Here is a 15,342-nt window from a genome sequence, read left to right on the forward strand (position 1 = left end):
CCAAAACGCAAAACGAGTGACGCCAAGCACTAGAAACTAATATGCCACACGGCAAAGAAACGCACAAAGGGTGAGGCAGAAGCACATAGTATAACAGGGCAAACAAACAGCCAGAGGGGCACACAGCATGTCATAGAGCAAATACACAGAAAATCAGAGCACATACTTGCCCAGGAACCTGGCCCGCAGGAACCGTACATTTAACACCTCCCAGAACACCCATTGCAAAGGGTCCCGTCCATCCACCGAGGATGCCATAACATCCGGAACCAGAGCAACAAACACCTGCAAACAGGGGACCCAGATGGTAGTACTCAAGAGGGAAGAAGTCACTACTCGCCCCCACAGGAAGGGAACTTGCCCACTATGAAAGTACTCTGGTCCGTCAGACAGCAGTAATTCGGCAATCTCCAACCAGTGACCCGGCGGCATCACAGACGCTGGCAACACATCCCCTAGGGCCCCAACGTGCACCCGCACCACAGGGGTACCCGCGACCCCAGGCACACCACCAGAAGACAGCAGGGAACCCGGACGGCGCGCATCCTTCCGTAACGTCACCACCAGGCCACGCCCAGCACCAGAGTCCACACCATCCCTGGCAGCGGAAGCCACCACCCCCCACTGCGGAGAGTCCCCCGGCAGAGAAAGAACTGAAGGCACGTCCGAGACACTGGCACCAGCCCCAGCAGGCACATGGACCTCCGCCACCACGAACTGCGGAGACATCGATGTATCCGTATCCACACTGTCAATACCCGAAGACCCACAGTCACTGAAGTCACCAACGTCGGCCCAGGCAGAAGACAAACGCCGGGAACGTTTGGACACCGGCCGGATATCGTCAGAGCCGGTAAGTGACCCAGAAACACGGGTACCACGAGCCAGATGAACCGACGTCCGACACAGAACGGCAACAGCCTCTACCACAGGGAAAACCGGGCCACACACAGCAGGAAGCCCCACAGCCACCCCAGCACCCAGCACATCCGGGACCCGAGTCACGGACACAGGGCCAGGCGCAGCATCAGAAGACGAGGGAGAAGACAGCGACGTCACACAGAGAGCTCCAGGAAGGCCCACAGGAGCAGCTGGGACAGCGACAGGATCAGGCAGACCAACCGACGGTACCGCAATACCCGGAGGAGGGTCGGCAACAACCGGAGGAATGACAGGCGTCGCCGGGGGAGCTGCAGCAGCAAACGGGATGCGCACCTCCTCATCATCACCGGAGACTGCCTCCAGTGGGAGCAGCGGGAAATCCTCTTCACGGAACAAGTTGACAGGAGCAGCTGGGGCCTCAGAGCACCTGGCAGCCTGATGCCCCAACAGGCCACACTGGAAACAGGTACGAGGCTGCCAGGCATGATACACCCGGACGTAGTATTCCATAAGCCGGACAGAAGAAGGTATATCCGACCGCAGGCGCATTACCAACGTGCGAATGTTCGTTCGCCTCCCAGCATACCGCCCCGAGGAGAGCGTGTTCACCCGCACGCTGACAACAGTACCAAACCTCTCGAAGTAACACCGGAGGAGGTCTTCAGGGAACTCCAGGGGCGCACCATGGACACTGACATAAGTCAGGGCACCATTGCGGTCCGAAATCGCCACAGAGCCGGCATCATCTGGCAAGGGCAACGTACGCCCCCCCCCCCCCCCATACATAGCATGGTGTATGTGATTTCATACACCATGCTACTCAGACATGGTATAATATAATTTTGGTGGAAATTTTCCACACCGATAAAAATTTCTATGCCTGTCTGGTATATTGTGATTAAACAGCTTATCATCTCCCAGGCGACAACCAGGAGCATAAGATCAAGCATCGTTCTGTAACCCAAGCACTGCACATTTTTTATTTTTTTTTTATAAAAGAAAACTACAAAGTACAAACAGAAAAATCACATACAAGAAAACATGAGTACATACATGATACACAATACAGGAACACAACAGGCAAAGAACCCAAACACAAGAATAATCAAAAGTGAAATATTCATGATACAAAGCATATAACAAACCCCAACACGGGCACATAAGACAAGCTAAAAGCAGTACAGGACACAAGACATTAATAACAGAAAACAGAACCACACAGGGAACCGTAAGTACAAAAAACAAATAAAAGGCACAAAAAACATGCAAACGACCAAAAGGCCGTAAGAACACAAGTATAAAATATATACCACCACCACACTAAACACACCACAACAGCAGCACAATAGCACAACCAGCCACGCATACTACACACAAAGCTGGAAGTATAAGACCACACCCAACCACACAGAACATTTACAGAAAGACACAAGCACACGCAAACCCCACACACAAGCAACCCTTAAGCAGAAAAAAAAAATGGAACACGCAGGAATCGGAAAACAAAACCCCCTCGACCCAGACACACACATGCAACCCCACCCCACACCCACGCACCCAGGCACAAGCAGCCCCACAACACACAACAATCAACAAGGAGGATATTTCTCAGGAAACTTCCATGATGAATACTTCCACTTATAAGCCTCCCATATTAAATACTCCAGTTCAGTAGGGAAACGGCCCTCACGACACCACGAGTACTCCATATACTCGGGGATCATAACATCCGGCAAAAGCAGTCGCGCCCAACCACGGTACACCAAAGATGAAGAACCCGACTTGGGAGGTAGGAACACCGCCGCCGAGGAAGCAGGAGACACCGGAATAGCGGGCTGAGGCTGCAACACAGCCCCCGACAAAGCAGGAGTCACAGAAGAAATGGTCGGAGACGTGTGGGGCGGCAGAACCGCCGCTGACGAAACAGGGGATGGGGGAGGGGGCACGGAACCCTCAGAGCGTGCAGCTTTCTTCAATACCATCACCAGGTCCACCAGGTCGCCACGTCCACTCTCAACGCTGCAAGAAGGAACCACCCCCCACGGGGAACCGGAGCCATCCAACGCGGGCGACGCACCCGAAGCAAGAGGTACCGGCCTCCAAAGCAGGAGCCACACCAGGGCTCACACCATCCGCCGGACCCACACCAGCACCAGACGCACCATCCTCACACTCCACAGAGGAACAGCTCTCAAAAGAAACATCGACACTCGCCGCATCCTCACATTCCTCTGCCCACGAACGAGGAGGCAAAGCACCCACATCCGTACGTGAACGCTTGGGGACAGGCCGTTGATCATCGGAGCTGTCACCCCCTGCAGGAGGCACCCGAGAAGAGCCAGCGGTAGACTGCCCCCCAACCGGGGTAGCACGACCCCACAGAATGTCAGCCTCAACAACACAGGGGACGAGACCCCCACCCACAGAGGAGACAGGAGAAGGAACAGGCGTGGCCGCAGGAGGGGAAGGGACCAACACAAGTGAAGGAGCCTGCAGAGACGTCGAAGGCAACAGAGGTGCAGAGTCGGAAACAGGTGCAGGAGCCGGTGGAAGCGACGAGACAGACTGTGGGGGGCTGAGCCACACGCATCACCACCTTGTCGTGTACACCACAGACCACACACGCTGGGCCAACACCCACCACCGGGTCAGCAGGCGGCAGGGGAACCTCCCCACCCACTCCATCACGAGGCGGCAGGTCCTGCTCCACCAACGGGGGAAAATCCTCGTCCCGGAACAAATTAATAAGTGCAGCTGCGACCCCAGTGCAATCAGCTGCCAGATGCCCCTCAATGCCACAACGAAAACATTGTCGAGGCTGTCCCGCATAGAACGCCTGCATGGTGTAGCTCATCAAGGTCACCGAAGAGGGAACAGGTGACTTGAGCCGCAGGCCGAGAGTCCGGGTCCCATACGAGACACCACGCCACCTTTCAGCAGAGACAGAGTTCATCCGGATGGAAACGACAGTCCCAAACTGGCCAAAATACCGTCAAAGCAAAGCCTCCGTAAATTCAAATGGCACACCATGCAGGGCCACATACGTCACCGAGCAGCACCGATCAGAGATAGTGACGGTACCACCTTCCCCCGGGAGAGGAATGAGTGCCCATCGTAATGGGCCACAAAGTCTCTATAGACAGCTGTGGAGTTAAACTTAACAAGTGCCCGATGGGCGGACAACAGTTGGAGCCTGTACACATCGGCAACACGCACACGCAGCATGTCCAACAGGACAATCTCAAGTGCTAGATAAGACGCACGTCCAGAAAATTCCAGACCCACGGTCTCAGAGCGGCGAATAGGGGAGAGGGGGGTCCCCATGGCGCCGATGCAACAACAACACCCTCCCACACGGAACGCCTAGTAACGACTGGGGAGTGCTTGGCGACCACGTCTAGACCCCCTGGCGGTCAGGCCAGCAATCAAGCACTGCACATGGCAGTTTTGGTGGTTGATTATTGTGCATTAGGCCAAATAGATAATTCATCATTCCACCATGCTCAACTGTCAAGTTATACAAGATACGCATTACTATATGTCTCGCAGACGCCCGGAATCACGTCCGTGAAATTATAAACGTTCTAAGTTATTAAGAAGTAACACACTGTGTTGTGAGAGACATGTTGCATGATCGGGATTCATTAGTCATCAATGACGTTAAAATCCCAAAAGATTTTCATCCACCACCGCACCATTGTGAAGCATCACCGCATTGTTGTCTGCCACATTACTTAAGGTTACTTCAGCTGCGTTTTGCTCATCTTTGTGTTGCTGCAGGATCACCAAGCGTGTGTTGACCGCCAATAATTCATTGTTGCCAACCACCTGTTCATGACCCATCTACCAGGTGTCATCAAGGGAGTGCTGTATTTAGCTACCTGTCGACCAGTGAAGACTACTGGAGTGCGTTCTGGGCTGCTGTGGGGTACGGTTGTTTCGTCCGGCCCCTGCAGTTGTTGACAACCCAGTGAGGTGTGTGGACCTGAGTGTCGCTGCTGACGTGGCTTGTGTCATGTGTTTCTACTGTTGGGCCCCTGGGGCCATGACGGTCTACAATCATGGGCTGCCCCCCTGTCACCAGGCAGGCCTCCATTGGCCTGCAGTTCTCTGGGATTGCTTCCAACAGCACTGTGGAGGTGGTGTTGATTGATATGCTGCATGTCCCTGTGGAGTCGGTGTGTGGGATGCAGCTGCTTGCCGGACGGTGGGCGATCGTCAAGTTCGGCTCCCCGGTGATTTACCAAGATCTCATCACGCGCTATAATGAGCGCTCGTTCAGTCTTCCTGGAAATGGTGGGTCGGTGACCCTCTCTGACCGTTGTGGTGCCACGAAGTATGTAGCTGTGCATGGGATGCCCTTCGAATTCCCTGAGGATCTTCTACATAGGTATTTTGCCCGTTTTGGGCGGGTCCTACATGAGAGGATGAATGCCATCCCTGCTGGGAGATGGAAGGGGGTCCCATGTGGGACCCGCACTCTTGCCATGCACCTCAGGGATCCTGTACCGCCCTCCATCATGCTGTTGGGGTTCCCGATTCGTGTTTTTCATGCAGGACAACAGAGAATATGTTTCAGGTGCGGCCTACCGGGTCACCAGGCTGCAGGGTGTGAGGAGCGTTGAGTTATCCCTGATAACCTCTTCCGGGAAGAGGATTTTCCCCCATTGTCGGCTCCGGACCTGTCTCCAAGTGCTGGACTGTGTGTTGATTCCCTGCCAGCTTCTTCCCCGGTGTTGGGTGGTGGTGTGGATGTTGACATGGGGGGTTGGGGCGGCCCCCAACTCCACCGCCGGTTTCCCCGCCTACGTCGTCCCTTCCCCTGCCGCCCTTGCCTGCTCCGGCACTGCATGCAGCGTCTCCTATCACTCTGAATGTCAGAAACGAGCTGTCTCCTGCGGTGTGTGGTCCTGAGGAAGCTGCGGTTCTGAAGGGCCGGGCTGTGAAGGCGCATCCATCAGAGACTTCTGCTGTGTTACAGGATGATGAGAGTGATAGCTCGGACGACTGGCAACCTGTCTCCAAGCGCTCAAGGCGGGTTCCAAGTGCATCTTCCCTTCGTGGGGTGCCTTGGGTGGAGGTAGGAGAGTATGTTGGTCCGGCATCTCCCGCCGAGGTTGGAGGTGCTGTGGGGGCTCTGTGCTACATCCTGAGTCGCCCTCTACACCTACTTCCGTTGGCTCCCCACAATGGGAAGTTGCTTCTGCCGAGCGGAACCTCGTCGTGGTCTTAAGGAAGGTTGTGTGCCAGGGTGCCTCTGCTCCTGTGCTCGGTGGCGGGGGCCCTGACGCGTCTGTGTCCTCTGCAGGTCTCCCCAGTGTGAATCCCAGTGAGAAGCCTGGTGCACAGGCCAGTACGAAGCCCTGTGCGGTGCCCTGTGCGGCGCCCGGTGCGCCTCCCTGTGCGGATTTCGGTGCGGGACCTCCCTAGTGTGGAACTCTTTCCCTGTGATCGCGGCCAACGGGGGCGTGGTCCCTAAGTCGCAGTCTTTGGACCTCACTTGGGACGACAGAGTGCATCCAGTCCCATGGTGCTCGTCAACTATTTGGGTGCCGAGGATAAAGGGGTTTATATATGGGATACATGATTTGATGCCTCAGCTTTGTGCATCTCATGGTAGACCAGAGTCCGAAGACGCCCAGCTGGTTTGGGAGGCGTACTGCTTGCGCTTCCCGGCCCAGGAGTTTCCCGGAGAAGTACTTGTGTTGTTTGTATACTCCCTTCTGTGATTTTGCTACCATGTCTGCGGTTCTATGTATGTTTATCTCCGTGTTTGGTTTCGCCTGGTTTGGTGGTATGTTTGTTTGTGTGTTCCGTATGCATTTTTGGTTGTACAGTGATGTTTGTGTCCTGTGTGTACTTTGTGTTCTGTTGCTTGTGTTATTTATGGGACTGTTGAGTGTGTGTGTATCATCTGGGAGAGGAAATTCTTCAGGAGTCAGAGAAGGAAAAAGACTTGGGGGTTGATATCACGCCAGACCTGTCTCCTGCAGCACATATCAAGCGGATAACATCAGCGGCATATGCCAGGCTGGCCAGCATACGAACGGCATTCAGAAACTTGTGTAAAGAATCATTCAGAACTTTGTATACCACATATGTCAGGCCAATCCTGGAGTATGCAGCCCCAGCATGGAGTCCATATCTAGTCAAGGATAAGACTAAACTGGAAAAGGTTCAAAGGTTTGCCACCAGACTAGTACCCGAGCTGAGAGGTATGAGCTACGAGGAGAGACTACGGGAATTAAACCTCACTTCGCTGGAAGACAGAAGAGTTAGGGGGGACATGATCACCACATTCAAGATTCTGAAGGGGATTGATAGGGTAGATAAAGACAGTCTATTTAACACAAGGGGAACACGCACAAGGGGACACAGGTGGAAACTGAGTGCCCAAATGAGCCACAGAGATATTAGAAAGAACTTTTTTAGTGTCAGAGTGGTTGACAAATGGAATGCATTAGGGGGTGATGTGGTGGAGGCTGACTCCATACACAGTTTCAAATGTAGATATGACAGAGCCCGATAGGCTCAGGAATCTGTACACCTGTTGATTGACGGTTGAGAGGCGGGACCAAAGAGCCAGAGCTCAACCCCCGCAAACACAACTAGGTGAGTACACATAAAAACAGCCTGGCAAAAACCACACAAGCAGTGATCCATAAAGCACAAAACAAAGCAAATGAGAACAGCAGAGAAAGGAAACACAAAACTGGAAAACAATACAAGAACACAACAGGAAACACGGAAAAAACACAGAAATTATATAGTACAAAATAACAATTACATATCTAGGTACACAAGCCAGCCTGAAGGGCCACACAATTAGGACAAAAAGCCAATACAGACAGGAATCCTTAACCGGAACACGCAGGGACCGGGAAAAAACATAAAGAAATGACACCCACATTTGCAAACAAGAACAAAATAAACACCAGAACACACAGGAACCAGCAAAACACGCACACACACACACACACACACACACACACACACACACAGATCAGTGGTTGCTGTGGGTATTAAAGAGCAGGAAGGCTCTAATAGGACAGAGTGGAATGACAAAGACAAAGCAGCAGTGAATGAAGTACTAAAGTCACTAGACATGGAAGGGGCTGAGCATAACATTGAGAAGGTTTTCAGGCTAGGTTGAGACAACAAAGACCGAGACCGAGTGATAAAGATAGTGTTTGCAAACGAGAGCACAAAGGAGAAGATCCTATCAAGGAAGAGCTCCCTGAAAAACGTGGGAAAATTCAGAAATGTATTTCTCCAGAGAGACATGACAAGAGAGGAGAGAGCCGTGGCGGCAGAAGCAAGGAAGAGGTGCAGGGCGGGAGGGGAAAACCATGAAGTCACAGCTCCCAACACAACACCCCCAGAGGCGAGGGGGCAACCCACAACCAGCTACCCAGTAACACCAGAGGGGAGGACAACCCCGCCACACTACTCTGCATAGAGAACCCCCCTACCCCAAACCCTCCCTGCCCCCACTCAAATGTTCAGCCAAATCTCCCTCCCCCCACACCCAATCCCCACCCTTCTACCCCTCCCCTCCTCCCGCCGAGTCCTCCCTCTCCCCTTTCCTTCCTGTCCTCCCTCCCCTTTCACCCCATACCCTCCCTGTCCCTCCCCCTTCACTGGATCTCCCGCCCCTCATCCCAGTATCCTTTGAAACCCTGTTATCCACCTCACAGGTCCTCACACCCATGGAACAGCTTCCCCCACCAGCAGAACACTCACCAAGGAGGCGATTTGAGAAGGGACAGAAGAAAGTGAGCCTCAAAGCAATGTACACTAACATAGATGGAATTATAAATAAAGCAAATGAGCTTGGAGAACGGGTACTAGAGGAAAACCCAGACATAATAGCCCTCACAAAAACAAAGCTAACAAAAACGATAACAAACGCAGTGTTCCCACAGGACTATTATGTTATGAGGAAAGAGAGGGAGGTTGGGGTGGTGTAGCTCTGCTGGTAAGAAAAGGCTGGGATTTTGAGGAGATGGTTATTCAGGGCTGTGAAGGTTTCAGTGACTACATAGCAGGTTCCATAACAAATGGAGGGAAAAAATTATAGTCGTAGTCATATATAATCCACCACCAAATGACAGAAGACCTAGACAGGAATATGATAGAAACAACATGGCCACCATTAACATAATAGAAAGAGCAGCTTCTGTTGCTAGCAGGAATGGATCTGGACTACTAATTATGGGAGACTTCAACCATGGGACGATAGATTGGGAGAACAGAGACCCGCATGTAGGACCAGAAACATGGAGAGCTAAGCTGCTGGACGTGGCAACAAAAAACTTTCTAAGCCAGCACATCAAAGAACCAACAAGAATGAGAGGAGAAGATGAACCAGCAATGCTTGATTTGATATTTACCCTAAATGAGTGGGATATAAGGGAAGTTAAGATGGAAGCGCCCTTGGGAATGAGTGACCACAGTGTATTGAACTTTGAGTACCTGGTAGAGCTAGGAATTATCTCCCCCAAAAAAGAACTAGGAATCAAAAGGCTGGCATACCGAAAGGGGAATTATGAACAGATGAGAAGTTTCCTAAGTGAAATACCTTGGGACACAGACCTCAGAGATAAGTCTGTACAGGGTATGATGGACTATGTTACCCAAAAGTGTCAGGAGGCAGTAAACAGGTTCATCCCGGCCCAAAGGGAAAAATCCGAGAAGCAACAGAAGAATCCATGGTATAATAGGGCATGTATGGAAGCGAAGAAACTGAACAAAAGGGCGTGGAGGAAAGAGAGATACCAGAGAACCAGGAATGAGTACGTCAGGGTGAGAAGAGAAGCAGAGAAAAGGACTCATTCCTGGTTCTCTGGTATCTCTCTCTACTTTCTGGTGTTCTGTTATTCCGGAAGTTCCTCCACGCCCTTTTGTTCAGTTTCTTCGCTTCCATACATGCCCTATTATACCATGGATTCTTCTGTTGCTTCTCGGATTTTTCCCTTTGGGCCGGGATGAACCTGTTTACTGCCTCCTGACACTTTTGGGTAACATAGTCCATCATACCCTGTACAGACTTATCTCTGAGGTCTGTGTCCCAAGGTATTTCACTTAGGAAACTTCTCATCTGTTCATAATTCCCCTTTCGGTATGCCAGCCTTTTGATTCCTAGTTCTTTTTTGGGGGAGATAATTCCTAGCTCTACCAGGTACTCAAAGTTCAATACACTGTGGTCACTCATTCCCAAGGGCGCTTCCATCTTAACTTCCCTTATATCCCACTCATTTAGGGTAAATATCAAATCAAGCATTGCTGGTTCATCTTCTCCTCTCATTCTTGTTGGTTCTTTGATGTGCTGGCTTAGAAAGTTTTTTGTTGCCACGTCCAGCAGCTTAGCTCTCCATGTTTCTGGTCCTACATGCGGGTCTCTGTTCTCCCAATCTATCGTCCCATGGTTGAAGTCTCCCATAATTAGTAGTCCAGATCCATTCCTGCTAGCAACAGAAGCTGCTCTTTCTATTATGTTAATGGTGGCCATGTTGTTTCTATCATATTCCTGTCTAGGTCTTCTGTCATTTGGTGGTGGATTATATATGACTACGACTATAATTTTTTCCCTCCATTTGTTATGGAACCTGCTATGTAGTCACTGAAACCTTCACAGCCCTGAATAACCATCTCCTCAAAATCCCAGCCTTTTCTTACCAGCAGAGCTACACCACCCCAACCTCCCTCTCTTTCCTCATAACATAATAGTCCTGTGGGAACACTGCGTTTGTTATCGTTTTTGTTAGCTTTGTTTTTGTGAGGGCTATTATGTCTGGGTTTTCCTCTAGTACCCGTTCTCCAAGCTCATTTGCTTTATTTATAATTCCATCTATGTTAGTGTACATTGCTTTGAGGCTCACTTTCTTCTGTCCCTTCTCAAATCGCCTCCTTGGTGAGTGTTCTGCTGGTGGGGGAAGCTGTTCCATGGGTGTGAGGACCTGTGAGGTGGATAACAGGGTTTCAAAGGATACTGGGATGAGGGGCGGGAGATCCAGTGAAGGGGGAGGGACAGGGAGGGTATGGGGTGAAAGGGGAGGGAGGACAGGAAGGAAAGGGGAGAGGGAGGACTCGGCGGGAGGAGGGGAGGGGTAGAAGGGTGGGGATTGGGTGTGGGGGGAGGGAGATTTGGCTGAACATTTGAGTGGGGGCAGGGAGGGTTTGGGGTAGGGGGGTTCTCTATGCAGAGTAGTGTGGCGGGGTTGTCCTCCCCTCTGGTGTTACTGGGTAGCTGGTTGTGGGTTGCCCCCTCGCCTCTGGGGGTGTTGTGTTGGGAGCTGTGACTTCCTGGTTTTCCCCTCCCGCCCTGCACCTCTTCCTTGCTTCTGCCGCCACGGCTCTCTCCTCTCTTGTCATGTCTCTCTGGAGAAATACATTTCTGAATTTTCCCACGTTTTTCAGGGAGCTCTTCCTTGATAGGATCTTCTCCTTTGTGCTCTCGTTTGCAAACACTATCTTTATCACTCGGTCTCGGTCTTTGTTGTCTCAACCTAGCCTGAAAACCTTCTCAATGTTATGCTCAGCCCCTTCCATGTCTAGTGACTTTAGTACTTCATTCACTGCTGCTTTGTCTTTGTCATTCCACTCTGTCCTATTAGAGCCTTCCTGCTCTTTAATACCCACAGCAACCACTGATCTGTGTGTGTGTGTGTGTGTGTGTGTGTGTGTGTGTGTGTGTGTGTGTGTGTGTGTGTGTGTGTGTGTGTGTGTGTGTGTGTTTACTAGTTGTGTTGTGTTTTTGCGGGGGTTGAGCTTTGCTCTTTCGGCCCGCCTCTCAACTGTCAATCAACTGTTTACTAACTACTAACTTACTAACTACTTTTTTTTTCCACACCACACACACACACCCCAGGAAGCAGCCCGTGACAGCTGACTAACTCCCAGGTACCTATTTACTGCTAGGTAACAGGGGCACTTAGGGTGAAAGAAACTTTGCCCATTTGTTTCTGCCTCGTGCGGGAATCGAACCCGCGCCACAGAATTACGAGTCCTGCGCGCTATCCACCAGGCTACGAGGCCCCTATGTGTGTGTGTGTGTGTGTGTGTGTGTGTGTGTGTGTGTGTGTGTGTGTGTGTGTGTGCGTGTGTGTGTTTTGCTGGTTCCTGCGTGTTCTGGTGTTTATTTTGTTCTTGTTTGCAAATGTGGGTGTCATTTCTTTATGTTTTTTCCCGGTCCCTGCGTGTTCCGGTTAAGGATTCCTGTCTGTATTAGCTTTTTGTCCTAATTGTGTGGCCCTTCAGGCTGGCTTGTGTACCTAGATATGTAATTGTTATTTTGTACTATATAATTTCTGTGTTTTTTCCGTGTTTCCTGTTGTGTTCTTGTATTGTTTTCCAGTTTTGTGTTTCCTTTCTCTGCTGTTCTCATTTGCTTTGTTTTGTGCTTTATGGATCACTGCTTGTGTGGTTTTTGCCAGGCTGTTTTTATGTGTACTCACCTAGTTGTGTTTGCGGGGGTTGAGCTCTGGCTCTTTGGTCCCGCATCTCAACCGTCAATCAACAGGTGTACAGGTTCCTGAGCCTATCGGGCTCTATCATATCTACACTTGAAACTGTGTACGGAGTCAGCCTCCACCACATCACTTCCTAATGCATTCCATTTGTCAACCACTCTGACACTAAAAAAGTTCTTTCTAATATCTCTGTGGCTCATCTGGGCACTCAGTTTCCACCTGTGTCCCCTAGTACGTGTGCCCCTTGTGTTAAATAGCCTGTCTTTATCAACCCTGTCAATTCCCTTCAGAATCTTGAATGTGGTGATCATGTCCCCCCTAACTCTTCTGTCTTCCAGCGAAGTGAGGTTTAATTCCCGTAGTCTCTCCTCGTAGCTCATACCTCTCAGCTCGGGTACTAGTCTGGTGGCAAACCTTTGAACCTTTTCCAGTTTAGTCTTATCCTTGACTAGATATGGACTCCATGCTGCAGTCGCATACTCCAGGATTGGCCTGACATATGTGGTATACAAAGTTCTGAATGATTCTTTACACAAGTTTCTGAATGCCGTTCGTATGTTGGCCAGCCTGGCATATGCCGCTGATGTTATCCGCTTGATATGTGCTGCAGGAGATAGGTCTGGCGTGATATCAACCCCCAAGTCTTTTTCCTTCTCTGACTCCTGAAGAATTTCCTCTCCCAGATGATACCTTGTATCTGGCCTCCTGCTCCCTACACCTATCTTCATTACATTACATTTGGTTGGGTTAAACTCTAACAACCATTTGTTCGACCATTCCTTCAGCTTGTCTAGGTCTTCTTGAAGCCTCAAACAGTCCTCTTCTGTTTTAATCCTTCTCATAATTTTAGCATCGGCCGCAAACATTGAGATATGTTTGAGATGTGTATTTAATGTGCTTTGTCAATAAAAAGAAAAAAAAAGAGAAGACTGCTGCGTGCACCTATATGAAGGAGACCTCAACAGCCAAGCACCTGAGTAGTGAATGTGTGTCAACGGGGGGACAGGACGGGGGAAAACGCAAAAAGTCATCCAGTGGTCCCCTGACAGAGCAGATGCCAGGGCACACCAGGAGCCCAACACGGCTGAGGGCACACCAGGAACCCGCCAAGACCCAGCACCTCTCGGTCAAGCCAGCGCCGGACACCGTCACCTCTCGGCCAAGCGGGCACCGGACACCGTCACCTCTCGACCAAGCCAGCGCCGGACACCGTCACCTCTCGGCCAAGCGGGCACCGGACACCGTCACCTCTCGACCAAGCCAGCGCCGGACACCGTCACCTCTCGGCCAAGCGGGCACCGGACACCGTCACCTCTCGACCAAGCCAGCGCCGGAAACCGTCACCTCTCGGCCAAGCGGGCACCGGACACCGTCACCTCTCGACCAAGCCGGCGCCGGACACCGTCACCTCGCCAGGAGAACCAGCCAGAAAAACCTTCAAAATCTTTCAACTAACCTGTGACCCGGGGCGATATGTGCGCCAGACATCGAAACAATCTAAACCATTGAATAGGAATGCCAAACTGCAGTATCATAATCTAAAATCGGGAAACAGAACTTGAGCCGACGGAAATCAGGTGGAGCAGGTGTCTAGACGTCCACTCGTCGTCAAGGTTGAGCCAGGAGTCTCGATGCACTTGGCTCATCGCTGCCACCCTCACCATCCCATCTGTTGCTGCCCCACACGTGCCATAACACAACACAACTACACCGTCCTTATGGTGTCTCAAGCGTAAGAACGAATATATCTGCAGCAACTGTAAGAATTGATCTGAGTTTTTAGCGTAGTGCTCCAGTGTTCATTGAGCCTTCACGTGATAAACTTGGTGTTCACCAGTACAATTTGTTGCCCTCGCTGCTACAGTGATCAGCTGAATTTCGAGACTGTAGACGCACCATTTTGTGTGCAAGCTGCCAGGGGGGAACGTCCATAAGTAACTTTTTTATAGGAAGTGAAAACTAGTGATAATCAACAATAGCTACCGAGGCAGAATACAGCAAAACACATTTCTGTGCATACAACATGTTTCTGAGAATCAGGATTCAGGACCCCTTGTGTTTCCTGCGACTGCTTTCGTGCATCCAGAGGGTTCTGAGATCTTGACGGAATAGTTAGTTTGCTTAAGTAAGAGACTTGCTATCCAGCAGTGAGTGGAAATTGTAAAGTACAATGAAGTGCTTGAGACTATCGGGCGAAGTTGAGTGGTTTTGATTGACCAGGGCGGGCCCCAAGTGATCTTGCTGGCGGACCCTGAGTAATCTTAATGACTGGTCCTGAGTGATCTTACTGGCGGGCCCTCAGTAATATTGTTAACACCGCGTTTTCTCCTCGCTAGTGTTACCAATTGCAGGTTGTGCTCTTACAAACTACATTTGTTAAGTCTTCCTCAAAGCATGTGTCTATTGTTGGCCACTGTTCGGGGCTGGTTGGTGAACATATTTTGTTTAATCAACATATTTCATTTGTTAAACAAAAATCTCGAATATATGTACAGTATATAAATGTTGTATGTTAATAGTTACTCCGTTGATGATATAACCTGGCCAGATAATGACCTGCAGCCAGTCCTGAGACTGTCATAAGGCCTGGAAGAGTGTCATGGTATCCAGTAAGGAACTGGCAGTAAGAAAAACATTGTTATTATTCTATTATAAGATATTTTAAGCTTCTTTCCTGACAGTTGGTGCCCTAATAAATATATGTGGTATTGTATGTTTACATTATTTATTGCGTAGGGGATAACATGTGATATATATATGGCAGACATTCACAAGTGGTGAGCGGTGTGGCGTCAAGCTGGGAGATCTGCTGGTCACCTGCAGTAAGGTGTATCAAGGCTGCTCCATCACCGTCTCCGGCAGATACTTTGGCAGGTGCGTGTTGGTTCTCCTAAGTTATTAGGTACAGTGTAAATAATATTTGATTTCGTTTTTGTGTTGACATTCACTCTGCGTATTGGTGTTGAAGGCATAATGTATAACTGTGGGA

General features: G+C 50.4%; 1 protein-coding gene across 1 annotated transcript in view; it reads left to right on the forward strand.

Moving 5' to 3' along the window:
- Positions 1-15,342, forward strand: part of LOC123770248 (uncharacterized) — a 327,397-nt gene that overhangs the window by 298,946 nt on the left and 13,109 nt on the right. Inside the window, exon 40 of the mRNA XM_069339624.1 lies at positions 15,118-15,227. Within this exon, the coding sequence (XP_069195725.1) occupies positions 15,118-15,227 (110 nt within the window). The remainder of the gene's footprint in view (positions 1-15,117; positions 15,228-15,342) is intronic.

This window comes from Procambarus clarkii, chromosome 42, assembly GCF_040958095.1.
Source record: "Procambarus clarkii isolate CNS0578487 chromosome 42, FALCON_Pclarkii_2.0, whole genome shotgun sequence".
NCBI lineage: Eukaryota > Metazoa > Arthropoda > Malacostraca > Decapoda > Cambaridae > Procambarus > Procambarus clarkii.